The sequence below is a fragment of the Canis aureus genome, chromosome 8, assembly GCF_053574225.1.
Source record: "Canis aureus isolate CA01 chromosome 8, VMU_Caureus_v.1.0, whole genome shotgun sequence".
In the NCBI taxonomy this organism is placed as follows: Eukaryota; Metazoa; Chordata; class Mammalia; order Carnivora; family Canidae; genus Canis; species Canis aureus.
The window spans coordinates 15212705-15239371 of NC_135618.1; the positions used below are offsets into that span (position 1 = coordinate 15212705).

A 26667-nucleotide genomic window follows, 5' to 3' on the forward strand; every position below is an offset into this window, starting at 1 on the left:
CAAAACAAAAATAAAAAACACCTTTACGATTCAAAGTTACTCATAAATAAAATATATCAGAGTCCTGTACATTAAATTTTTTTTAAATGTTAATGACATTAATTCAATATTTATTTCCTTACAATAAACTAAGTTTAATACCTCTAAGAAAACCAGGTAAAAGTGCTATTATTATACAGGTTCTAAAACTAAATCAAGAGCAGATAAATTACTTTGACTTTAGAAAAGTTTTAGAAGAAATCATTTTCAGATCAAGGAATAAAGACTTTTATATAGTATCTATGATTTATTTTTAAAATATTTTATTTATTTATTTGAGAGAGAGAGACGGAGCCAGAGCCAGAGAGGGAATATAAGCAGAGGGGAGGAGCAGAGGCAAAAGCCCACCCTCCACTAAGGAGGGAGTCAGATATAGGGTTTGATCCCAGGACTCTGAGATCATGACCTGAGCTGAAGGCAGACACTTAAATGAGCCACCCAGGTGCCCCAATATCTACCGTTTGTTTGTTTATTTATTTATAGATTTTATTTATTTATTCATGAGAGACAGAGAGAGAGGCAGAGACACAGGCAGAGGGAGAAGCAGGCTCCATTCAGGGAGCCTGATTGGGACTCGATTCCAGGTCTCCAGGGTCATGCCCTGGGCCAAAGGCAGGTGCTAAACTGATGAGCCACCCAGGGATCCCTATCTACTGTTTAATGTGTCATGAATTCTTGGATCAGGCAATGACTAGCAATGACTAGTTCAAAATTCAAATTTCCCAAATATATTTAGTTTGAGCCTTAAAAGAAAAACAAAAAACTATCCTATGAGAATTTCCAGTAATATACAGTGTTAAAATAACTGGCTACAAATATCTTTGTAAAAAGTTAATTCTAATTATAAATAGTTTCTAGAAATTTACTTTGCCATACAATTAAATTTGGCCTTCCTTTATTTTAAAATTAAAAAATAAAAAACAAAAAACAGGCTTGAATTTCTGGAAATTTAAGGAATATGGAGTTTATCAGTCATGGTATCATGACATAGCTGTCAAATGTGTCATAGGTAATTAGATGCTAATGTTCCTTAAGGTAGGAAACTCTCAAGTCATTACTTAAATATAAGATTTTTTTTTTAGTTGATTAAAGATGTATTCCCCTAAGATTCCTTCCCCTTTCTCTGGGTAGCAGAGAAAAGGACAGAATTTCAGCTAGCTCACTAGGAGTTGCATATGGGAATGTGTTGGCATGTGAATATCATGTCATGTTAAAGAGGAAAAGTTGAGAACATGTCCACCAATGTAGTCCTAATTCTCCAACTTTTTTCTTCCATCTCCACCAATTACAGATTATATTCACATGCAAAATGCACATCCTAAGGGATACCCAGTCTGACAGCTGTAACGCCATCCTTTTCCCTCCCACTCAAGAAAGCTCACTGGAATACAAGTGATCAAGAATGAGGTTATCACCGGAAAACATTTGAATCTGCTGTAATTTTGTTAAGAGTAAATCATTTACAAACTTTGGTATTTCCTTATTAGTAATAGGTTATTTGCACCATAACTCACAGCTGACTGGGACATTCAGGCACTTAGGAAGAACTCCTGGTGTAGTGATTTCTCTGCAAGTTTGTCCCATAGAATACTTTCCAAATACGGGAAAACAAGTGCTTAACGAAATGCAAAGACAAGCCCCCTATAGAAACTGATTACTTTTTCAGAATTAGGTGACAAGTGAGAGAACAAATGTACTTGACTTACGTTTGCCTGACCACATGCTCCACCTCTGGAATTCAATTCTTCATTTTAGAATTACAGAAAATTTTTTATGTTGAAAAAAACTTGAAATGCCAAATACTCAGTTTTCCTAAACCAGCCACCCTAGTGCCCATAGGCCACGGAATGCATACATTCTTTTCCCTCTGTAATGTAACACAGATGTGCTTACAATACTTTAAAAGTGGTTCCAGCATTCAAGGATTAAATGCTTCACATCTTTTAAACATTATTTCCCTTTGAAATAAGCAGTGTTTTTTTTTTTTTTTTTTTAGTTAGCAATAATTATACATAAGAGAAAAATGAGATTGAATTAGATATCAAAGTATAAGATTAACTTTTAAAGTAAAATATAAAACGGATATAACCAAATTTTTCTTAGTAGAAAATAAGGCTTGAATTTTCAAATAGGAAATTTTCAAGTAGTATCTTATAAACACTTGCAGTAACTTATGTGTTTTTTAAACTGAATCATAAGAATTCTACTGAAAGACATTACACAAATAAGGGAATGTTTTCTACTCATTTGTTTTGATAATTTTCAGTGTAGATTTAATGTTTTAAGTAATTTGTTCTTTTCTTAATATTAAATCTTCATTAGGTTTTTCTAGATTTCCAAAGCTGAATTAAAAAAAAATTATTCAAAAGCCACATGGTAACTATAAGCCTACTATTCTTGCTGATACAGTATAAAATATGTTCCCAGCAGAGAAACATCTCTGGATAATTGAAAATTACCAATGTAATAAATTGTAAGTTACTTCAATCTTAAAACTACAATGATTTTATTTGTTTAATTAAAAAAAATTTTGGTCCCTGTTTTATGTGTATAGCAGGACCTTTTCTTTCTACTTTTTACAAAGCACTTAGGATGCAAAAATTTATAAGAACTTAAAATGGTTTATTTAAAAAGTATTTTATTCAAACACAGTGAAAATCTGGTACGTTGTATGGTTTTCATTAGAACCACTGATTTTTACTTAGTGTTTACCCTAAAATGTTGCAAACTTCTAATCACAGCAATATTGCTATTCAGTGTCAGGAAGCTTCTAGGCTTCAGCTTTCCAGTTAAAAGAGGTTGGACTTTACTAGATAACCTTTTAGGTGAAATCCTGAATTTCTTTGATTTTTCTACTACTAGTGGTTCTACCATTAAAATTTGCCCATATTTTTAAAAAGAAAATTGTGTGAACTGTTTATAAAGAAAAGCTATCACATGCATGCGGGGTAACATTTTGTAACTTGTAGTTAATTGAAGCAGCAACTTTTACTGGCTGCTTGGGTTTGGGGTCTAATGCTTTGAGTTAAAGTCCTGGCACCATCATTTACTGGTCTATGATTCTGGACAAGTTATGTTACTTCTTTGATCCCCAGTTTCCACGCTTGGAAATGGAGAGAATGACAGTATCACTTCAGAGAGTTATTGGGTAGGGGCCGATTAAATGATAAAACACAGAAACTGTTCGCTCATTTACTTAAGCCATGAACAAAGTTTTACATTTGTGTTTACCTAAAATAAAACACATTCTGATAGAAACTTTAGTTCAGGACAGTCATTGAACTTCTTCAGAGTAACAGAGAATGGCACTTACTATGTAAGCACAGAAACACATATTTGCCTTTTTATACATTTTACATCTTAAATATAGAATTACAACTTTCAAAAGTAGTATTTTAGATCACATTTACTTCTAGAAGGCTAAAAGCACTTTGAATGTTTCTATTTCTATTATCCTTATTATCTATTTCTATTACCCGTAGAGTCCAGCTTGGCACAGCCTAAAACATTTAGGCCTTAGCTCTTTTGCAAGCCATTAAGTTACTGAATCTAAGGGGCAGCTTTATCTGTTTGAAATTTTCTCAAACTCTGGAGTTCCCATTAGTAGAATGGTTCTGCTACCATAAGACAAACAAATTAGGTTTGGAAGAATTAAGACACCAACATTTGTCTTTTTTTTTTTTTTTTTTTTTACCCTTAGGGACCCTCTCAGACATTTCCTCTTGTTATTTCACTTGCTCACCCTCACAGGCTTGCTAGCTGACCCTGCTCCAGGCAGCTTTACAGGGGCATTATAAGGGCAGCATGGCTCAGTAGGCTAAACAGGTGTTACAGTGATTGACATTATATAAATAAAAGTTGTCTTCATAGTCAAGGGTATGCTTTTAATTTTGGCTCTGTTACTAACTTTCAAAGAAACTGGCCAAGTTCTCAAACTTTTTCCTCTATTTTATTTGCAAATTAGGATTTTAAGAAATTTCTCCTAACTCAAAAGAAGACAGAATTTTAAAAAGTCACAAACCACTTTATTTCCCATCTGATCAATGACACCCGAGATCATCTCCCTTTCCCCTCCTAAAGTTGCCAAGGATTAAATGCTTGGCATTTAATAGTATGAGTATTCTCTAAATTTAATAATTCTCTAAATTTAATAATTTGATATGGGGCACCAATCATGAGTTGGGTAGTACAGACATATGCCTCCTCATTCAGAAAGCTCAGCAGTTTGTAACTGTAATGGTAAATGATTCTAGTCTATCCATGGTATGAAACCTATGGGATGTGGTAAAATAAAGTGACCAATTACATATCTTAAAAATTTAAGGAGGGTCTTACAAGGCTCTTATTTGTTCTACTTGCCATTTGTTCATTTGATCTCAAGGTCCTTAAGATCTATGACTCTTCTAAAATCTTAAAAAAAAAAAAAAGGACACCGGGGTGGCTCAGTGGCTGAGGGTTGAGGGTCTACCTTTGGCTTAGGATGTGATCCCAGAGTTCTGGGATCTAGTCCCACATCGGGCCTGCTTCTCCCTCTTCCTATGTCTCTGCCTCTCTCTCTGTTTCTCATGAATAAATAAATAAAATCTTAAAAAAAAAAAAGATCTGTGACTCCTCAAGGGTACTCCATTTTCTTCATCAGTATAAGGATGGAAAAGTTATCTAGTCAACAACTAGCTTGTAAAGATTAAATAAGTGAATTTAACAGATGAAAATGTTCCCGAAGTGGAACTTGTCTAACTAGTATCAGTAATAAGATTTTATACTCCAAATATTTTTTATACTAAAGCACCTCTAGAAGGGAATTGACATACTGGGCAGGAATTATGTTCATGATCTATGACAAGACTAGGAAGTAGAAAAAGCATGATCTTGCAGACAGACCTAAGTCCAAATCCTGGCTTTGTAACTGTGAATTGGTTTCTTTTTGGTAGGTCAATTTCTCAGAGCTTAAGCTTCCTAACTTGTAGAGATATAGTACGTACTTTATTACAATTAATGCATGTGGAAATGTAAACACTTATTCATCAATTGATTTCTCAAATATTTACTTAGTGTTTACCTCATACAGGTGGTCTGCCAGGTAACAGAAGTTCAAAGACAGTTTATTGAGAGTACTAGTCAAAAAATAATTATCATATTTCATTGGTACAAGTGTCATGATAGAAATCTAAAGCTATGGGGATGTCTGGGTGGCTCAGTGGTTGGGCATCTCCCTTTGGCTCAGGGCGTGATCCTGGAGTCCCAGGATCAAGTCCCACATCGGGCTCCCAGCACGGAGCCTGCTTCTCCCTCTGCCTATGTCTGCCTCTCTGTCTCTCATGAATAAGTAAATAAATAAAATCTTTAAAAAAAAAAAAAAATTTCTCTTGTTTCTTACATACCTGCAGATATTCTTTCAGGTTGCCCAGTGCCTTCAATATTTAGGCACTTCATTTGCTAATCCTGGCTACCACTCTTTCTTAACTGGTTCTTAAAATCCCTCCTCCTTCAAGTATTTTCTTCTAATTGACATAGGGAATTTTAATTAGTCTTACTCTTATTAAGAAAACATTTTTCTTCTGGTACTAAATTGAATGTAAGCGTATGATTAGTACAGACTCTTAAGTATCACTTTGCAAAATATGATCAGTTTCTTCAGGTAAACTTTTGCTTAAACGTTAAATAAATAGGGGGCAGCCCGGGTGGCTCAGTGGTTTAGTGCCACCTTCAGCCCAGGGCCTGATCCTGGAGACCTGGGACAGAGTCCCATGTCAGGCTCCCTGCATGGAGCCTGCTTCTCCCTCTGCCTGTGTCTCTGCCTCTCTCTATCTCATGAATAAATATCTAAAAAAAGAAAAAAAAAATTTAAATAGTTCATGAATTAATTACACCACAGAATTACATTACTTTCAAAATGGCAAGAACTTACTCTAGTCTTTCTTTTGTTTTCCAGCTGAGGGCCATGAAGCCCTGAGAAATTAAGTATCTTAGGGTCACACAAGAAGATGAAGGGTTGGGCTATAAAGCAGATCTTGAATTCCTTCACTCTACTGTTCGCTTGTTCACTTATTCCTCACCCAATTCATATTTACTGAAGGTCTGCCTTGTACCAGACACTGTTCGAGGCACTGGGAAAATAGTTGTGAACTAGAGGTGAAGGATGAAGGCTTTTCAAGAAGAAAGTATAGGTACAACATAGATACAGTGTCCACAGGACTCAGTGCAAAGTAAATATGGGAATATACACAGAATTCATAGTTTGGGTACTTATAAAAAAATTAAAAGAGAAAGGTCTGCTTGGAGGGGAAGTTGAAGCTCTTTGGCTAAAATATAATATCTGAAATCACCTAGAAATGTCAACTAATCATGTCATTATTCCCAATGAAGACTATATAAAGTTGGTTACAAATTATCATATAACTAGAATGTATAAATTTAGTACATTAACACTGAGAATTAAATGTTTCCCAAGCTTTCAGAGAAAATTCTCATTTTATATTTCACATAATTCCTGTAACCAGTAGTCAATATAGTATATATTTGAAATGAAATCATTCACTATGGAAACTGTAGACTTACAATCTAGTAACAATCTGACCATCATATCACTGTAGATTTACTCTTCTGTGCCTCTCAAATTAAAATTCTCAAATTCACAGCTACTGAAACTTTAATAGTTGTCCTTGTATCTGTCCTGTAAATACTAACCCAGCTGTGCCAACTAGCTGAGCTTAAGCTTCCTTATAGCTAAGTTTACAGTTCTTATCATAAAGCTGCTTCAAGCAGTATGCCACGCATAAAACCCACTGGACATGTCTTCTCTGACAAAAATATTTAGTACCTCACTCTACGTATTCCCTTTATATGTATGGACATTCTTCATATTGACTCTAACATTTTCTAGTCTTCAACTGATCTCTTGCTTCCAATGATCTCTTGCTTCCCTTGTTCTAGGGTCTAGATCCAAAATGTGGCCAAAGGTTAATACCATTTTGAGCACGTACTCAACTTGATCACGGCTCTCACTCTGAAAAATAATCAACAATCCTGAAAGGTGTAACAAAGAACTGGGGCTGGGTTTTACATAATTTAAGAACATGCATTATGTTCATTTATGGCATGTGCTATATTGCAGAAAACATCCTAATGCATTGGGAGACAGGCAGGCATAGGTTTGGATCTAGGTACCACCATTTGGTGTTTACAAAGCTGCAGCCAGGGCTCTCTATGCAATTATAACAACATGTAAAACATATAATGCATGTATAATGTAACATAATCATAATGTATTAAAAAATGCTTACCAAAGCACCAAAAAACAGTGGAGGCATGTGATAAGAGCTTGTTATTAATACTTATTGTGTTTCATAAAGATACCTACTTGCCTCTAGATTTAACACTGATTTTTAACTCACCCTTGCAGCAAACATTTTTTTATGTTTGGGAAAACTTATTCAGGATCTTTACACTTTTTTTGTTATATATGTTAAAATAGTTTTGGAAAACGATACTTTTGTGAGATATACACACATATATTTTAAAGATTTTATTTATTTACTTATTTGAGGGACAGGGAGTACGCACAATATGTCCACTGAGGGAAGAGGAAAGAATCTCAAGCAAACTACACTGCGTGCAGAGCCCAGTGTGGGGCTGGATCTCATGATACTGAGATTATGACCTGAGCTGACACCAAAGTATGATGCTTAATGGACTGAGCCACCAGGGGCTGCTTTTGTGCATTTTTGTGTATTTTTAAAATAGATACATAAACTTGTATTTCCACTTTTCTGTATTTTTAAAATAGATATATAAACTTGTATTTCCACCCCAAGTCTCCAAATAATTTTACCCTGATTAATACATTTATGTTTGAAAATCTTTTACTGATCACCCATTTATACTTTTCTGTAACAAAATTGTGTAAGCTAAAAATTTATTATTATTACCTAGGATTTTAATGCTTTAAATGTTAAAAATAGTTCTGTATTGATTAATTTTAGCAATTACTAATATAAAATTGATCAAAACACAAACATACTATATTTGAAGTAAAATTTTTACTGGAAATACACCTCATGATGAGCAATCATGGATAATGGCATCTACTATATTTGAGTTTGCTTATTTTTTTTTAAAGATTTATTTATTTATGATAGAGAGAGAAAGAGAGAGAGAGAGAGAGAGAGAGAGAGAGAGAGAGAGGCAGAGACACAGAAGGAGGGAGAAGCAGGCTCCATGCCGGAAGCCTGACGTGGGACTCGATCCTGGAACTCCAGGATCGCGCCCTGGGCCAAAGGCAGGTGCTAAACCGCTGAGCCACCCAGGGATCCCCAGTTTGCTTACTATTAATTCTTAGATTAAGTAATTTCCCCCATTTGTCTCTGCAGTACTCATTAATAGAATCAAATTCCAAAAGGAAAATGAAGAAGTTTAAGTAATCCCATCTAAAGAGCATACTGCTGTATTTACTAACCCTTTCTCAGTTAACTTTCAAGGGATCTAACTAAAAGGCAACAAGGGAGTCTGCAATTTTCATAAGACATGACATCTGAAAGTAGTTAATGTTGTTTTTAGACATTCTGGAATTCCTTTAATGTTCTCTGATAACATATTTAATTCTCTACCATTATTCTCAAAATAACTTCCAAGACCTTGCTTTCTAATGGCAGGACATTTTTAAAAATCCTAACTTTTAACTGCATACTATAAATTTCTTACTTAGAAAATCTTCAAAGTATATTTTTCAATTATTTTCTGTAAGCCTGAAATAAGATCATTTAATTTTCCAGTTCCATTCAATTAGGCAAAGGGTACGGACTAATAATTTTAAAGGTGTATAAATCTGATTTCAAAAAACCCATCTTAGTATCAAATTACACATATTTCTTTATATATCTTCAACAGTTCAACTGAATTATTATACAGAAAACATGTCAGACACTGAATGGGAACCAAAAATGTCCTCAAGGAGTTTATCACCCTTGCCAGTGTTTCTCAAAGTATGATCACAGGGATAACTTAGGAAGCAGAGACTGTAAAAAGATGCAGGTTTCTCAGCCCTATGTGAAACTGACTAAACCAGAGCCTCTTAAGGTAGGCTAGAAATTTGTATTTCCAATAACTGTCCTAAAAGATTGTGATGGACACTGAAATATGAGATGCACTTTGTGACAAAAGAAGAAGTACAGGTTAAATGTTCAGATGGGGAGATACTTATTATTGTTAGAAGAAATAACTGGCCAGTGGGAATATGCGCTAGGTGAAAAGAAAGGAGGGATGTGGCAGGGCTATGAGAAGAGGCAAGCAAGAAACCAGGCCCTTAGAATCAACTAAGGCTGAGAGGTGATATCTTCTAGGCAGAGTTGAGAGTCAGCAAAGTCAGAATCCTAGCAAGTTATGTGAGCTGGAGGCCAGCTTTGCTCTACAGTAGAAAAGGTCTTTGCTTATTGGAGGATGTGTGTTAGTGAAGACCGAAAGGAGGTCAGGTGGGTCTCACTTGAGGCCTTTACACAGGCAAAACCAATTCTCTAAAACAGCATAGGAAAAAGTATCTTTACCTCTTTAATTTCACTGTAAATGATTTTTGAAATATTTCATGTTACAGATCCAAAGAAAGTAAAGTAACCTTAGTTTTTATTTAAAAAACATCTTCTCAGGATGGAAATAAAATCATCCAAGAGAAAGAGCTCATACTTTTGCTGGTTGCTTTTCAAAAAAAGAAAAAAAAAAGTGTTCCAAAAATTATTGACTACAACCAACACAGTAGGAAACAGCTAAAAAAAAATCTGTGCAAGTACAATAGGGTAGTGTCCTCACGAAGAGTAATAATCTTCTAATCTTCTGTGATGCTCGTTAAGTCAAAGCCTAAATAATACTTTATTTTGACTTGGGTTTAAAATCTAAACTCTTAACTTTATATGCCAATCTTTGGAAGCAGAGTGGAGAGAAGGCAATTGGTGTGTGTTTCCATCAAAAAATGACAAGTCTGGAGAATCTATGCAAAAAACCCATGCCTTCCACTGGGCACCTTTCATGCCTTATATATAAAACACATAACTCTTGTAGCATTTACTATCTATCTACCTTCTCTCCTAGACTGTGAACTCCTTGAGGGCTAGTTTATTTTTTTTAATTTTCAAAAATTTTAAAATATTTTATTTATTTATTCATGAGGGGGGGGGCGGCAGAGACACAGGCAGAGGGAGAAGCAGGCTCCATGCAGGAAGCTCAAGGTGGGACTCGATCCTGGGACCCCAGGATCACACCCTCGGCCAATGGCATGCACCAAACTGCTGAGTCACCCAGGTGTCCTGAGGGCTAGTTTTTTAGATGGCAGAGTAATCTTAGGGCTTAGCACTGTGCTGGCACATGGAAGGGACTCAGTGATACTTTAGGTCAAGTTCATTTATCAAAAAGCTTGTCTTTTGAGCAGGTACTGCTTTTTCTGAAGGAACTTTAAATTATACTGGGCAGTTATAATCTCTATTTCTCTCTCTCATTTTACATATTGAGAATTGAAGCCCTCAACTGATTAAATGATATAGTCAAAAATAACCATTAAAAAAAATCCTTTAAAAAAAAATCCTTTAGGGGTGCCTGGGTGGCTCTATTGGTTAAGCATCCGACTCTTGATCTCTAACTCAGGTCTTCATCTCAGGGTCATGAGTTCAAGCCCCACCTTGGGCTCTATGCTGGGTGGACAGCCTACTTAAAAAGAATCCTTTAGAGTAGAGCGGCAAACTATGGTCAGCAGGCCAAATCCAACCCATTGTTTTGTAAATAAAGTCTTACTGGAACAGAAGTCACAACCATTCATTTATGTATTATCTGGGCTAGCATACATTATTATGTATATCTATACTTATGTGCTGTAATAGAGTTGACAATTGTGACTGTATGGCCCACCATGCCAAAAACATTTACTCTGGCCATTTTAGAAAAAGTTGTCCCAATCCTGCTCTGGGGCACTGAAGTGGTATCAACACCTAGCAAATAGCAAGCACATATACATTTAAGTGAATTAGTATACTACATATTAAAAAATTAACACTGAATTACTACTGTGGGAAAGTCATTGACTTAGTACTGCAGGAAATAAAAAGATGCCTAATGTAGTCACTGTCTTCAAACGGGAGTTTATCATTGAATAGGACAAATCTTATTGGGAGAAAAATAAGATGATTGCAGGAAACTCTGAGAAATACAACATATTTTTAAGGCTCAAAGGATAAGCAAATCACATCCAGTTGGTGGGAAGGGATAGGCTCCACTGCAAACACTGATAAACAATAGTCTACTCAGAAAAATGGAGAGGAGAGACTCATTATGGAGGCAACTACATTAAGTCAGGGTGGTAAGGAGAAGCGAAAGATGGCTCTAAGGTCTTATGTCTCACTACAGGAATGACCAGCCAGTAACAAGGAGTAAATATCAACATTTGTTGACTGCTTATTAGATACCAGGAACATAATCAACCTATTTAATCTCTATTTAAAACAACACATACACACACCAGGAAGAAACAGATATGGTGTGACGAGGTCTAAATCGTTGAAGATTTAATGGGATGTGTAAGTCAAGATAGCTACAAACCAGGATGTGAAATTTGGGAGAAAGGTTGAAAATACATCTACACCTGGGAGTCATCATACAGAAATAATAGTTGATAACACCTTAAGTACACAAACTCCTCAAATCTTATAATCTCCCAATATCTGATTTATGTTAAAAGAAATACAAACTAACCCCCATGTGGTTAAATGGAGCATGTTGGGAGTATAGCTAATATTGAACTTGGGGTACTTCCTGCAAGTTTAAGAAATATGAAATTACTGAAACAAGTTGTTATTTTTAAAAATGCATAATATAGTCCACTGCTGGCTATCACAACTCTTTTTTTTTTTTTAGAATTTAAAAGATTTTATTATTTGAGAAAGAAAGTGAGCAAATGCGTGCATGCAGGAGAGAGGGAGAAGCCCCACCCTGTTGAGCAGGGAGCACAATTCAGGGCTCCATCCCAGGGACCTGAGCAGAAGGCAGACACTTAACCAACTGAGCCACCAAGGTGCCCCTATTGCACCTTTTAATAGACAAATAATATGTATTTACTGAGAATGATCTGCTATGTGCCAGGCATTGTGCTAATAAGCAGCTAACATCTCAAAGAAATCTTCATAACAATGCATGCACTAATACTTCTGTTCTGATCCCCAATTTCAGGTGGGAAAATGGGCTTAATAACTTTCCAAGGTTTGAATCAAATTTATAACATTATTTTGACTTTATAAAAAAACCTATGTTGATGTAGGTTTCTGGATAAAAACAAAGAGGTTATTTTGGAACATCTCATAATTTGGGCTAGGTTTGAGAAGCAGTGGTCTAATAAGCTTAGTGTTTACAATGGTGAGACTTCTGGTCTACAAAATCTAGTCTGGAATCAGGTCTACTTCTCCACAGATCATGTATTCTGAAAGGATAACATTATTATTTCTTACTGGAATATAATATAATCTCACTCTGAAGGGACCCTATTAACAAAGGAGTATTATAAACAGGCTGTTCTTTTTGACAATAATGTTTGAGAAAATGATGCCACCTCTATTTAAAACTCAATGTGCCCTTAGACTCTCCAGGCCCTACCTGCATCTCTCGAAAAACAGATTCATGCCAGAAACCTCAGTCAGTCACTTTAGTTTCTTGTTTGTTTTCTCCCACTATAGAACTGTACTCAACTCATTCTTGTATAAACCCCAGTTTTTATTTATATACCTTGAAGATAAGATGTACTTAATTAATGGTTTTTGAGTAAATTTGGAAAGAATTATCCTATAATATCTTAAGCCACATCTTTATCAAAACTATAGAACCTTATAGGGGTGCCTGGGTGATACACTCGGTTAAACATCTGACTCTTGATTTCGGCTCAGGTCTTGATCTTGGGGTTGTGGGATCAAGCCTCATGCTGGGCTCTGCGCTTACAGTGAAGCGGGCTTGGGACTCTCTCTCCCTCTGCTCTACCCTATTTCTCTCAAATAAATAAATCTTAAAAAAAAAACACAAAAAACCCAAAACCAAAAATGACCTTATATAAATATCAAAACAACAAAGTTGTTAAACTTAACAAAATATACCTTAACGTCTTTATGGGAAATCAATGGTTCCTTTAATAAGTAAAATATAGAATATAGATTTGGGAAATTACAATTGAATGAACAGTACCAAACTTGGGATTACTCTAAATTCTTTAGTCAGTAACAACTTGAGAAAGCAGCAAATACAATGACCGCCTCTTATAGTACCTGGCATTACCAACATGGGTTTTGTTTCAAAACTACTCAGTTACTTTCTAAGAATAGAGTTGGTGAAGAAATGGAATGGCAAGAGATAAAGAGTGCTCCACTAAAACAAGCACCTTTCATACTTCTCCTCCACTGAGAATGTAAGCTCCACAGGGGCAGGAATGGTTCTCCTCGCTCTAATGTCCAGAATGATACTTGGACCACAGTGAGAATCACCATTTGCAAGTGAATGAATACATGAATTTACTTAAGAAGTCATATTAGCTTTTATAAGAAAACACAAATTCAAACACCGTGTATTCTGAAAACTCCAAACAGATCAGCAGCAAATTCCTTAGGGTTAGACATGGATTCTATAATCCCCTAAATCTAAAAACAAAAGTCAGGTATGGCAAAGCTAAAAATTGGGAAACATTTAAGATTGCTCTAGCTGACCAGGTATATCATGAGACAACGGTCATAAACCCTCTAAGAATGGAAAACACAGCCAGTGGAAACTAGCAACATCAAGAATTTGGTAAAAAGACTTTACTCTGGAGTCACTAGAATGCTGTAAATTGTAGAATACATTTAAAATCAACAGCCACAAGGAAACTACATGTTTCTGCCTTATAAGCACTTTTTAGGAAATAATAAAATCCTCTTATTTTAGCATGCTTATCTTATATTAGAAGCTTAATGTTTTAAAACCTTTAATAATCTTTAATGTACTTTCCTTTAATGATACAAATGTAATTAAATATACAATCAAATGTAAGCGTTCATCTTATCCTATCTATGAATGAATTATCTGAAAAACACTGATTGAAAATCTTTAATTAAAAACATCAAATGAAAATCTATTTCTAAATGTATTCACATAGTATCTAATTTCATTATTCATGATTAGAAAATACTTGAAAACTGTGAAGTTGTACAGAAATTAGGATAACTGTATCATGAAGCTCACTTAATAAATCAGAAATATATGATGTACTTTATCCCAACTTAGGATAAAAACTCCTTCACTGGAGTTTCTGAGGATCTAGGCTATAAACTTCCCCTTCTTGTTCTTTAATGTTTTCATAGATCACTGAGTTCAAATAAACAACTCAAATGGGGAAATGCAGATGGCAACTTTTTTACGTAAATAAGATAAAGTCAAAATACTTTTCATGCTATTCAGAATGGCTCAGGTTTAGTATCAAAACAGCCTATTCTAGGGGATCCCTGGGTGGCTCAGTGGTTTAGCGCCTGCCTTTGGCCCAGGGCGTGATCCTGGAGTCCCAGGATCGAGTCCCGCATCAGGCTCCTGGAATGGAGCCTGCTTCTCCCTCCTCCTGTGTCTCTGCCTCTCTCTCTCTCTATGTCTATCATAAATAATAAATAAATAAATATTTTAAAAAACCAGCCTATTCTAGGTATTCCCTGAAGTTAACAACACTCACCTTTTACTTTATTAATCTATCATTCCATTCCCTACAGGGATTAAGGTTAACCCAATGCCCAATTTTGGTTCTCAAGAAAGTATAAAATAAGAGAAAATAAAGGACCTTAAAAGAAAATGAAGCAGAGAGAAGGTGAGTACCTAGAATTAGGTCATTTGACCTTCAATTCAGTGCACTTTTTTTTACTTTTCTTGGGGTTCAGGTTACCCTTTTTGTTAAAATACACCTTTCTGATCTGACTGGTATCTTCCTGTGTTCTGGTCTCTAATGTATCCTGATTTCTTTCTATGCAACTCCATGAAATGATTTTCCCAACTGCTCCTCTCTGGATCATGCCATGCTGTAGGCATTTCTGCCAGCCACTCTCCTGGAAAACCCTGGTCTGCCAGGACATGCTGAGATCTCCATCTCAAAATCTCCATCCTCTCTGCCTCTTCAGGCATTTATAGTACACATTTCCAAGTTAAAAATGAATGCTATCTGAGCCCAGTATGTCCTGTATTATAAACTTTAAAATACTCAGTATCCTATCTTTTAACACATACAATTTTGGTTTCCTTGAATTTTGGAAGACAAGGATACTATGCCGAAGAGTCAAGTTTGACTGGCTTGGTGAGCTTGCACATTTCTTCACTAGCCACTCCTCGGTTTGCCTTAAAATGGAAATATTCCAAACCCTCTTTCTGGTAATGAAGGAAATAAAAATGGGAACAACAAAGAAACAAAATAAAAACCATAATAAACTAAAACAAAATTAAAAAAGAAAAATAAATCCAAACCTTTTGTTCTTTGCAGTTGTACCAAAATGATATAGGTAGTTTCCCTTATCTTTGGTAAAGAAAATTAGTTATTTGCCTAACAGTTTAGGTAAATAAGGCGACCATGTCCAGTACGATGCCCAAACTCACCAAAATAAATATTTTTATTAAGTCTAGGAAAGCAATATGGTATTTCAAATACATACTTATTAAGAAAACAACTGCATTTATGCAGCCATTAAAATAGTCAATGGCTGCTATTTGTAATAATTCAAGGTCTGATAAGTACAACAAAGGAAATGATGAAGCAATGACTGAAGCAATTTAGTTTGATGGGTGGCACTTTTTACTGTCTCCCTTCTACGATTTTTCTGGAGGCATTTACATGTTATCCCCATACTGGCAGTGCAGTCTATGACAAGGAGTTGATAAATGTGGTGCACGAGTGTTAGAATGCTGGACACGTCAGCAGGCTGTTAGGAGAAGACTTGGGAGAGTATATCTTAGTCCCATGGCCTAGAGAAGAGGAGATGAGATAACTATACAAAAAGCACTTTTATTTTTCATAAAAACCCTCAAAAGTGTTCTATTAACAGGCTTATACAACTGAAGCCACAGGAGTGCATCATGTAAATCTAAGTAACATTTACAAGAATTAACTAAATATAGTAAATGTTAAGAAAGGAACTGATTTTTTTTAAGGAACTGAATTTGAACGAGGTAACATAATAAAAAAAGAAAAATTACTTAATGATTGACAGGAGGTAAATTCCAAGGGAATGATGCAAATTGTTTTGTTTAAACATGAATTGTATGAAATCTACTTTAAGATTTTGCTAAGTAAAACTGAAATGCACTTTTTACGTCAGTATTTCTCACTAATTACATAAATGTCTGATTATCAATTTCAGAAATACTGATTTTGGTTAACATGGATGTTATAACTCTGAATAAATATCTTTGCAAAACCCACAAAACTTTCTGTCCATTTCTCATTTAAGGCCCCAAATCTTCTGGGGGAAGGAGGAGAGTTAAAGCATGAACTGCATGTAAATATACTGAATTAAGAAGTCTAGGGAAAAATTACGTTATAGAAAACTTGAATTTTTCATCACCGAACCATGATCAATGACATGAAATTGAGGGTATTTGCGACATGCTGGTAAAAGAAGGTGGTCAAGATTTGGTGTTTAAATCTGTTCTTAGCTTTAAGTCTTGTAATCTTATGTGTAGACATTTTGTAAGAATCCATTTATTTGTATTCATAGTAATAATAATAGCATGCACTTACCAAGTGCTGAATGAACTATCATAATCTCTCATGAGGATTTTTTTTTAAGATTTTTATTTATTTGGGAGAGAGAGAAGGAGAACGCGTGTCTGCGTAGAAGGGGGGGTGGAGTGGCAAGCAGAGGGAGAGGGAAAGGCAGGCTCCCTGGAGCCTGAACCGGGGCTCAAGCCAAGGATCCAAGCCGAGATCATGAGGTAAGCGTAAGGCAGATGTTTACCTGACTGAGCCACCTAGGCACCCCTTATGACAATCTTATAATTACTATTATCACCCCTATTCTAAAGGTGAGGGAACTAAGGTAAGTAAGGTTACATAATTTACTCAAGTTAACATAACTGGAATCAGGCAAGCTGGGCTGAAATCCCAGCTCTGCTTTCAAAGCTTGGATCCTAAAACCTCTAAGCTATGTTAACAAATCGAATCATAGGTGAGACTGACCAGATCTAGTCTGAATTGACTTTGGTAGTTTTGTTAACAATGGAAGAGCATCAAAGGTCATCAAAGATCAGTATTTTGTAATTCAGTATGCTGACACATAACTGGCACAAAAGTAGACTTTGCAGAACTCTCAGAGATGGTTTGGTGTAGTCTGTATCACCACTCTATTAAGGAACAGAGCATAGTAAAGAACTGTCTCAAATAATATGGTTTGTTATAACCTGGCTCTTTCTACTTTTCTCTGCAAAGAATGCAATATATGCAATGCTCAGTTGGTCACATGAATTTTTGTATTTCCAAAGGCAAAAACTTGAACATTAGAACTCTGTTGTACAGAATATTTTTTTTTAAACATTTATTTACTTACTCATGACAGACACAGAAAGAGAAAGGCAGAGACACAGGCAAAGGGAGAAGCAGGCTACAAGCCAGGAGCCCGTTGAGGAACTCGATCCAAGGACTCTAGGATCACGCCCTAAGCTGAAGGCATACACGCTTAACTGCTGAACCACCCAGGCATCTCCAGAATATTTCTTGAAGTAAGTTCAAATGGGATTTAGGAATCTTTTACTTGTTCATAATGCTATTTTAAGATACTTTAACTTTAGTAATATTTCAACTGAATTTATCCTTTAAGTGTGATTATTTTAAAATTTTAATTTGGAAGTCATATTAGTATAATAACTGGCTACTTAAGCTAATCAGGCTACTTAATTATATTACAGAATTAGAAAATATTTAAAGAAATGGGGAGGGAAGCAATTTTACCTTACTAAATTTTGCTGCATATATTCAACCTTCATTAAAATTTGGACCCCAGTCTGAGAGCGAATGTAGGCTTTCAACCTGAAATAAAAATGTCATATTGAAGGAAACAAAACTGATTTTTAATATATTTCAAGATAGTATCCATGGAAGACTAAACATTTATGAGTAGCTAATAATACTTAAAATCCAACTATCCAAGCACAGAAAAGGGGTTAAAGATATTTTCTAAGGAAGGATTTGAATTTTTAAAAATTACCTTTCTTCTCTCCGTATAATATCTTAGATTAAAAATGTCTATTTAAGTAAATTAAATTAAACTTGCCATTTTATTTATCTTTAAAAAGTGTATTCAATTTAGTGACACTTTGTCTTCTTGCCAAACATATGACCAATGATAACAACTGAATTATCAGTAATAAGAAGGAAAGAAATTCAACCACTATATGTGTACCAAAGACACTACTTGATATGGGTCACGGATCTGGTTCAGTCTGGGCTCAACCTTTATTACAAGTAGAAGATGAGATTTAACTAGAATTGAATCAGACATTTTAGAATCCACCCAGTCTAACATTGAAACATTAGGTTACACTGGAACAAAACCAGGCATTCATATTCCAAGTAGGTACCATCTGGCGAAAACAAAGTCAAGTGGGTTCCTGCTCAGGAAAACTAATTCACATTCTAATAATAGTTTCTCTTTTTAAATGCTGCCTACTGTGTGCTAGGCCCTGTACTAGGAACTTGATATATGCTTTTTTTTTTTCCAAAGCTTCAAACCACCTTATCTAGTGGATATTAACATTCTCATTTTACTGATAAAAAATTAAGGTCCAGAAGTTAAGTAACTTACTCCTGATCACATAGCTAAAAAGGGACAGAGTGAGCTATTCTAGCCCAGATATTCATAACTGAATCTTTCTACTATGCTACATTAACCATTTTTGTCGATACTATATTTCTGGACAGGAGGCAGAGTGTATCTTAATTAGTTTTATGAAGACTTGGCTGAAACAGAATTTCCTGTCTTTAACAGTTACTTGGAAACTCTTAATTTTTAGTTTTTTATTCCATTTTAAAGAAGTTTGATTTAAGAGTTAACAGTGCAGAGTCTCACTACTGACTGCCTGGATTTAAATCCCAGCTTCCCTGCTTATTTGCTATATGAAGTCATTTAACCACTTTAAGGCTTAGTTTCCCCATATACAAAATGGGTATGACAGCAGTAATCTATCTTAAGGGGTTACTGTGAGGAATTAATTAATACATATTTATCATCTGCTTTAATGAATGTCTAGAAAACAGTAAGTACTAAGTGTTACGTACTGTTTTTATTACTATCCAAAAGCATCATCCATGACTGACAAAACCTTGAGTAAACACCAAGGAAATGGCACAGAAAGTAAACTGCATTGACATAATCACAGTCTAATAAAGTCCTAACTTAACATAATTAATATGCACATAACCAGTACATCAACATTTTTAATAATTTCAGAAAATTATAAGATTTTTGAGACATACCTTTGACGAATTACAGGATCAGACTTTTCAGGATCAATATAAGGCCTTAGGATTTCATTAATAGTTTTATCATCTGGTACTCTTTCCAACAACAAAAAAACAAAACAATAACATATTATTATTTATTTTCTACTAAAGGTGTTAACTTGGAATTACTAAATCTTGTGGCTTTTTGTTTAAATGACTGAACACACACCTTTTATTTTACTCTTGGCAAAACATAACATCCTTTAAAGCAAAAATTACTTAGGAAAAAAGCTCAAAAAGACTTCTTGGACACACTTAAAAAGTCCTAAAAAGCAATATTTTGAGAAGGTCCCTATAAATCAATTATAAAAATATGAAGCCTCTTTTAACACACACCTGTGCTCACAGATGAGAAGAAAGAATGCAGGATGAAATATATTTGAAAGCTGCAGAAATATAAAATCTGAAAAAAGATCGAAAACGATGCTAATTTCAGCGCATGTTCAGTTTATTCATTCTAAATCATAAGACCGGGTAAAAAATTGATTCTACTTTCCCTGGAAACAAAGTATTTCAGGCTTTTCAACTTTCTGGTAAATATGCAAACTGTTTTGAACTACAGATCTGTAAAAGCAAAATTAAGACACTGCTCTGAATGAGTAACTTTCTTCAATCATTTATACATATTCATATCTGCTATTGTGCTATATTCCCCCATCTATAAAATTTAAGTCCTTTCCCCTGATTTTAGTCTGGTATACAACTTCAAATAATAAAGTTCTTCACTTCACTAAAATCCCCATGACAATTATAAAGAGAGGAAGCTTATGCAAAATGTGAATATACGGTTAATCCATTACTTAAAAAGCAACTGTAAAATTTTCCCAAGCCAAGGAACCAAATAGTACATAACCATTAAAATTTTCAAAGAATACTTAAAAATGTGCAAATATGAAAAAAGGACAAAAGGCTGTTTATATAAATTAATTTCAATTTTGAGTATACACATATACATGCCCAAGATAATCTTTGCATAGAATTTTGGGTCATTTTTCATTTCCTCTATTAACACTCAACCCTAACAAAAAGAAAGTTTTTAACCCTCTCGAGTCTCTCTGCATCTTTCTCCTCATGTCTGCTCTGCCTGGAGAAATAAACACCATCATGACTTCTGTGGCTAATCATTTCCCTTAGAGTTTTACCACCTCTGCAAGTATTCCTAAAAAGTACACCATCTTATATTTACAAACAGAATCACACTCTAGGCATTCTTCCTTAACTTGTTTTTCTCATTCAACATTTGAGATCATGTTGATGTATGTAGCTGTAGTTCATTCAATAATGTTGAGCACTTAATTGTATTAAGATAACAACTTAATTATCCATTCTACTGACATACATTTACCGATACCACTTTTAAGTTAATAGGGTTATTTTAAATACAAAAACACAGTAAGAACAAAGAAGCTCTTAATAGTGGTTATACTATACCTTTTTTCTATGTACACAGCTTGACTCTGAGGAAACTGGAGCTTCACATGCCAACAAAACTGTTGTTTCCTAAATTAGATGATAATCTTATGAGGACCAAGTTAGATAATAAAAGTCTGAGCACAAATTGAACCTCCTGAATTTTCATTTTCAGATAACTATTCAAAAAGTATTCTCAGAATTTAATGTATCTTTTCTACTATTTTCTTTTTTCTAGGATTTTAGAAGCTGTTGTTTTCTAAACAATATACTTGTAAGGATTTTTAAGAGGAAAACAAAATTAAGTGCAGCAGTTCTAAATTACAAGGACTTTATATTCCTGAATTAGAAGGCAATGTCTCACAGTTCAGGGGTTTTTTAGATCAATGTGCTACTACTCGAAGTTTACAAATAAATTTGCTTATGACTAAAAACAATGAGCTGATGTCTTTGCCTAACTAGTCTGGAAATTAGGTGAATGAAGTGTTGTCTGGTTGTGACCAGCTGGCTGCAGATACACTTCTGAGCCATGAGTACGTGCATTCAGTAGCAAAACAGTAGACAACAAGTTGGTTGCTAAGCAGAACGCACTCTAAGCTAGAGTCCCTTTGCTTTCAGGTCTAAACTTTGGTTTGATACAGGGTCAACAGTAATAATTCACTAAATGGCTAATTTTAGCATAATGACCATATGTTCTATTTAGCATACCTAAATTTGGTGATACTATATACCATTCCTTTAAAAAATTGTATGCTCGAAATATTGAATCCAACACAGAAATTTAAATGTTTTCACCATATGATGGTTTTACATGTTTTCCTTACTTAGAAGAAATTTCTAACAATCCACTGGCAAGTTAATGGCCAAAAGCACATCCAAGCAGATGACCAGCATCACTATAAATCTATCCCTTAGTAGTATGGCTCCAAAATCTCAACTAATTTTCTTTAAATACAATCTAGTACAGTAGCTCTCACCAAACATTCACAAGATTTAGTCAAATTTTTGTCAGAATAACCATAAAAGCAAGTAGAAATCCTTCTGTTAGGGTAAGTTATCATAGATCTGCTTATAGAAGTTTTCTTTCATAACAAGACAGTTTTTGGCTTTAGCTAGAAAAAAATATGCTTGATTATGCTTATGTTGAAAGTACCACTTACCATATAAGAAACAATCATGTTTAGTATTTGTTTTTTTCGATAGAACAAAGCCACAAGCACACTTTACTAATTTAAAGACCAGATGTTTAAAATCTCAGAGAAAAAAAACTTTAAAAAAAATCTGAAAGCAAATATAACAGTTCCTGGTTTTAAATAAATAATTCTTCCAAAACAAAAACTCTGCAATGTACATTATCTGTGAAATAGGCAGAGCATCACATCATCAAATTTAGAGATTCCACGTTTTGTTTTTCTAAGCATTTTATTTATTTATTCATTTGAGACAGAGAGAGAGAGAGAGAGAGAGAGCACACACAAGAGCGTGCATGTGTGGTGTGGAGGAGCTGAAGAGGAAGGAAGGAAGAGGGAGGAGGCAAAGAGTCTCAAGCACACTCCGTGCTGAGTGGAGTGTGGAGCCCAACACAGGGTGGCTTGATCTTACGACCCTAAGGATCATGACCTGAGCAGAAACCAAGAGTAGGACCTTCAAACAACTGAGTCACCAGGCACCCAATTCCACATTTCTTAGTAAGAAATAAACTGATTTTTAAATCTTAATGTATAATATGGTTTTTAACTATATTTGTATTTTCTGTGTTAAATTACAGGGGAGAAAAAAGATTATGAACTCATCATCCTATGGAATTATAAATCATATTCAATTATTCCAATCATTGCTTAAGTAATTTCAAGAACCATTTTTCTTTCTTAACATTCAGTAGACCCTAAATATCTTCAAAAAGTACTAAACATCCCAAAAACAAAGGAAGAAAAGCCCTTAGAAATAATTTTATTTGCTACAGTTAACTAGCTGTGGTTGTAGGGAAGTCATTCACTACTGTTTTATTATATAAAACATAACTGCTAAATTATGATTATAAAAACCTTTCTACATTTGTTCTCAGTTCAAACATGAACAAATTTGAAAAGTACATTTACTTAAAAAAATGTGATCTTGCAATACTTTAAAACCAAGAAAAAGAGTATAAACAACACTCAAGACTTAAGAAACTTGCACTCTGCAATATTTATTTGAAATACGTTTTTCTTCCAAGAAATAGAAGGCTATTGATATGGTTGATAATCCTTTCTATTGTTCTTTGATCGAATTCCCTTCTCATCTATCATCAGAGGTAGCTACTTTCCTGATGTTGGGTATGTATTCTCGCCATCCATGGTTTTATGTTTTATATTTTATGGATATATACATAGCTATAAACAATATAGTATTTTATGTAATATTAACACTTACTTCAAAGTTATCATACTCTAAATATCCTATGCCTTGCTTTTCATTTACATTATGCTTTAGATTTATCAGATTAGTTCATTAATTTAAACCATCATACAGAATTTCACTTTGTGAAAAATGCCAAAACCTATTTATCCATTCTCTACTGATAGACATTATGACTGTTTTCAATTTTTTATCATTTGTTCTTCCATATGAAATTACAGTAAAGAAAAAATAAAAGACTATCTCTATGAATGGGTCTATCATTTAACTCTACTGGTACACAAAATTAAAAGTTAGCTTCACTGAAAAACTGCCTGTACTTTTTAACTCTAATGGTAGCATAAAAAGCATGTGCAAACAGTAATTCAGAATAGAAGACTTAAGTGAAAGAATGGACATAGAGAAGTTGAAGGGCACTGTATATAGAATTCCCAAAATGGCTGAGTTAATTTATCTCTGAAGTTGTTGCCAATTCTTTAGAGTTGGCAACTGATGCAGTTGCCATGGGCAATCAAATCTAAGTCTCAAATAATTAAGATTTTTTAAATTAAACTTTTAAATTTAATTCCAGCGTAGTTAACATGCAGTGTTCTATCAGTGCTCATCATAAGCACTACCATCTATTTCACCTTCCTCCACTTTCCTCCCGGTAACTATCAGTTTGTTCTTCAAAGAATTAAGTTTGTTTCCCACTTTTCATAATTATATATCGTGATACATGCTCCAATTACACACACACACGCATACCTTTTTGTATTTTGGACTATTTTAATTTTATTTTATTTTAAAGATTTTATTTATTCATGAGAGACACAGGCAGAGGGAGAAGCAGGCTCCATGCAGAGACCCCGATGTGGGACTCGATTCCGGGACTCCAGGATCACACCCTGGGCTGAAGGCAGGCTCTAAACCGCCGAGCCACCCAAGGATCCCCTTGGACTATTTTATAAAGACAGATTCTAAGGAGTAGAATTATTGGGCTAGGACAAATTTTCTTAAACTAGGCAGTGTTAATATTCTGGATCACATACTTCTTTGTTATGGAAGGCAGGACAGGAGGGAGGCAAGGGAGACATTTTCTCATGTAGGATGTTTAGCAGCATCCCTTGAGATGCCACTAGCAACACCCACTCCTCCAGTTGGGACAACAAAAGATGCTCCCAATTATTGCAAATGTCTTCTGGGAGGCAAAATCACCACTGAATGAGAACTGGGACAGAGATTAAAACATTTACTATTACTCCTACTATATTAAGACTATTGTTCCCTAAATTAAACAAAATGCCTTCAACTATAATAATGTCACTGTGTCCTTGCCATAATTACCAATGTTCTCACAAATGGAAATACTGTACCCTGATATCCTAGGTAACTTAGGCATCTCAAGGCAGTATGGTTAGAGTTTGATAATACCAGCTCACTTATAACCAAACAAAAGTAAGTAGAAATATTTTCACCTATCAGATTTACAAAAATGATGTTAAAATTAGAAATACTAGGCAATTGTGGTGAAATGGACACTTTCCATTGCTGAGAGGAATATAAATCGGTGTAAGCATCTGGCAGTTCAATTTCATAACAGCTATAAGTAAATATTAATAATGCAAGAAATATATATATTTTTGCCTCAACTGTTTTATTCCCAGGAATTTATTTCAAGGAAACAATTGGACAAGTAATGACATGTGCTCATGTCCACTGTGTCATTCTTTATAACAGAAAAAAATAAAAAATAATCTAAATGGATATCATCAGAGAACTGATTAAATACATTAGAGCAGATCCAGATAGTGAATGAAAAGTTGAGGCAGAACTATATGTGCTGGGGAAGAAAAATGTACGTGCTAAATGAAGGCATTTATGTTGAAAATATGTCCACGCGTGTGTTTACAAGTATGAAGGATGTGCCCCAAACTCTTAACTATAGTTATTTCTTGCCATTATGAAAGGACTTCTTACTTTATATATCTCTATTAAATCTTTGACATAATGATTTCTCTTTTATATAAACAGCAAAGTCAAAAATGCTTTTTTTAAAAAAGATTTTATTTATTTATTCATGAGAGATATAGAGACACAGGCAGAGGGAGAGGCAGGTTCCCTGTGGGGGAGCCTGATGTGGAACTTGAACCCAGGACCCCAGGATCATGACCTGAGCCTAAGGCAGATGCTCAACCACTGAGCCACCCAGGTGTCCCAAAAATGTTTTCATTGGAAAACACAGGATGGTAGTCCTAGAAAGGACAGGATTAATTTTAACATTCTTTTTAAACCTAAAAATATTTATTATTGGAAGTGTTCTTTTAAGAGCTTTCCTTTTTTATCTCAGAAATTATTACCCAACCAGAACTAGGGTTACTTATCTAATAATTTTTACAGCTTCAAAGCTATCTTCCTCAAGAAATATGCCACAGCTAAGAGTTACATATGATGGCTGAATTCTAAGAACTAAGATTTCTAATATAAAATTTAAATGAGCTTGAATATTTTTATTCCTAAAAAAAAAAAATCACCAACTTTTATTTCACTCTCTCACTGACTAACCAATACTTATTCAAAGAACACTCCTAAAGGCCCAGTAGTCATTAAGGATGTGAACAAAGGGGATGAGCCCAAGGTAGGCTTCTGTTTAGGCTCGAAGTCAACCACCAATCCTGGGCACTGTGTTTCCTTTCCATATGGCTATGAGAGGAGGAGTATAGTTTCCACATGAAAGAACCTTGTTCTTCATGTACACTGTACAAAGGAAGAATACTCACTGTACTGTAAGGATCAGAGGTAAGACAGGGCAAAAGTTAAGTGGACTCTGTGCTTAAATCTTACTCTCAACAATTTCTAACGATGTGATTTGTATCTGTGATTCAGATTTTTCACAGTAAAATGGGGGATAACAATAGTATTTATACCATAGGGTTAAATGAGTAAATGTATCTCAAGGGCTCAGAATATATAAAAAATGTTAATTACTGTTATTGCCATTATAATAATTCTACATTCAATACCTTGAATTATGAAGCTTAAAAACAGAAATATGAAGCTTAAAAACAGAAATATTCACAGTCTTTAAGAATATTTTGCCATGAGTTCCTAACCAAAGTGCGCTTATACTGAATTTAGTGTTTAGTGTCTAGAAATGAAACTGGACATCTGGATTCATAGTAGATTGTAAAAAAGACGTGAATGTTCTGTTAAACATTATGGATTTTATTCTGTGGTTAATGCACCAACAGCAAAGGTTTTTTTAAAAAGAATGAAATGAAGGGCTTAGTGGCAGACTCAAATCACCCTACTATTTATTTAACTCTCCT

The 26667-nt window shown here is 34.6% G+C and overlaps 1 protein-coding gene across 10 annotated transcripts in view; it reads right to left on the reverse strand.

The window, feature by feature from the left end:
- The window catches only part of ZNHIT6 (zinc finger HIT-type containing 6), an 85416-nt gene that overhangs the window by 32204 nt on the left and 26545 nt on the right, over positions 1–26667 (reverse strand). For 8 of the 10 annotated variants that reach the window (XR_013384241.1, XR_013384242.1, XR_013384237.1 and 5 more), the window contains exons 6-8: positions 20984–21052; positions 19526–19606; positions 18002–18079 (exon numbers count right to left, since the gene is read on the reverse strand). Coding sequence is in view for 4 of the 10 variants with exons in the window: in XM_077905287.1 (XP_077761413.1) it covers positions 18002–18079; positions 19526–19606; positions 20984–21052 (228 nt within the window). In the remaining 6 variants the exon portion in view is untranslated. Of the gene's footprint in view, positions 1–18001; positions 18080–19525; positions 19607–19879; positions 19956–20983; positions 21053–26667 lie in introns of those variants that run through there. The other 2 variants (XM_077905288.1, XM_077905289.1) reach the window with 2 other exon arrangements.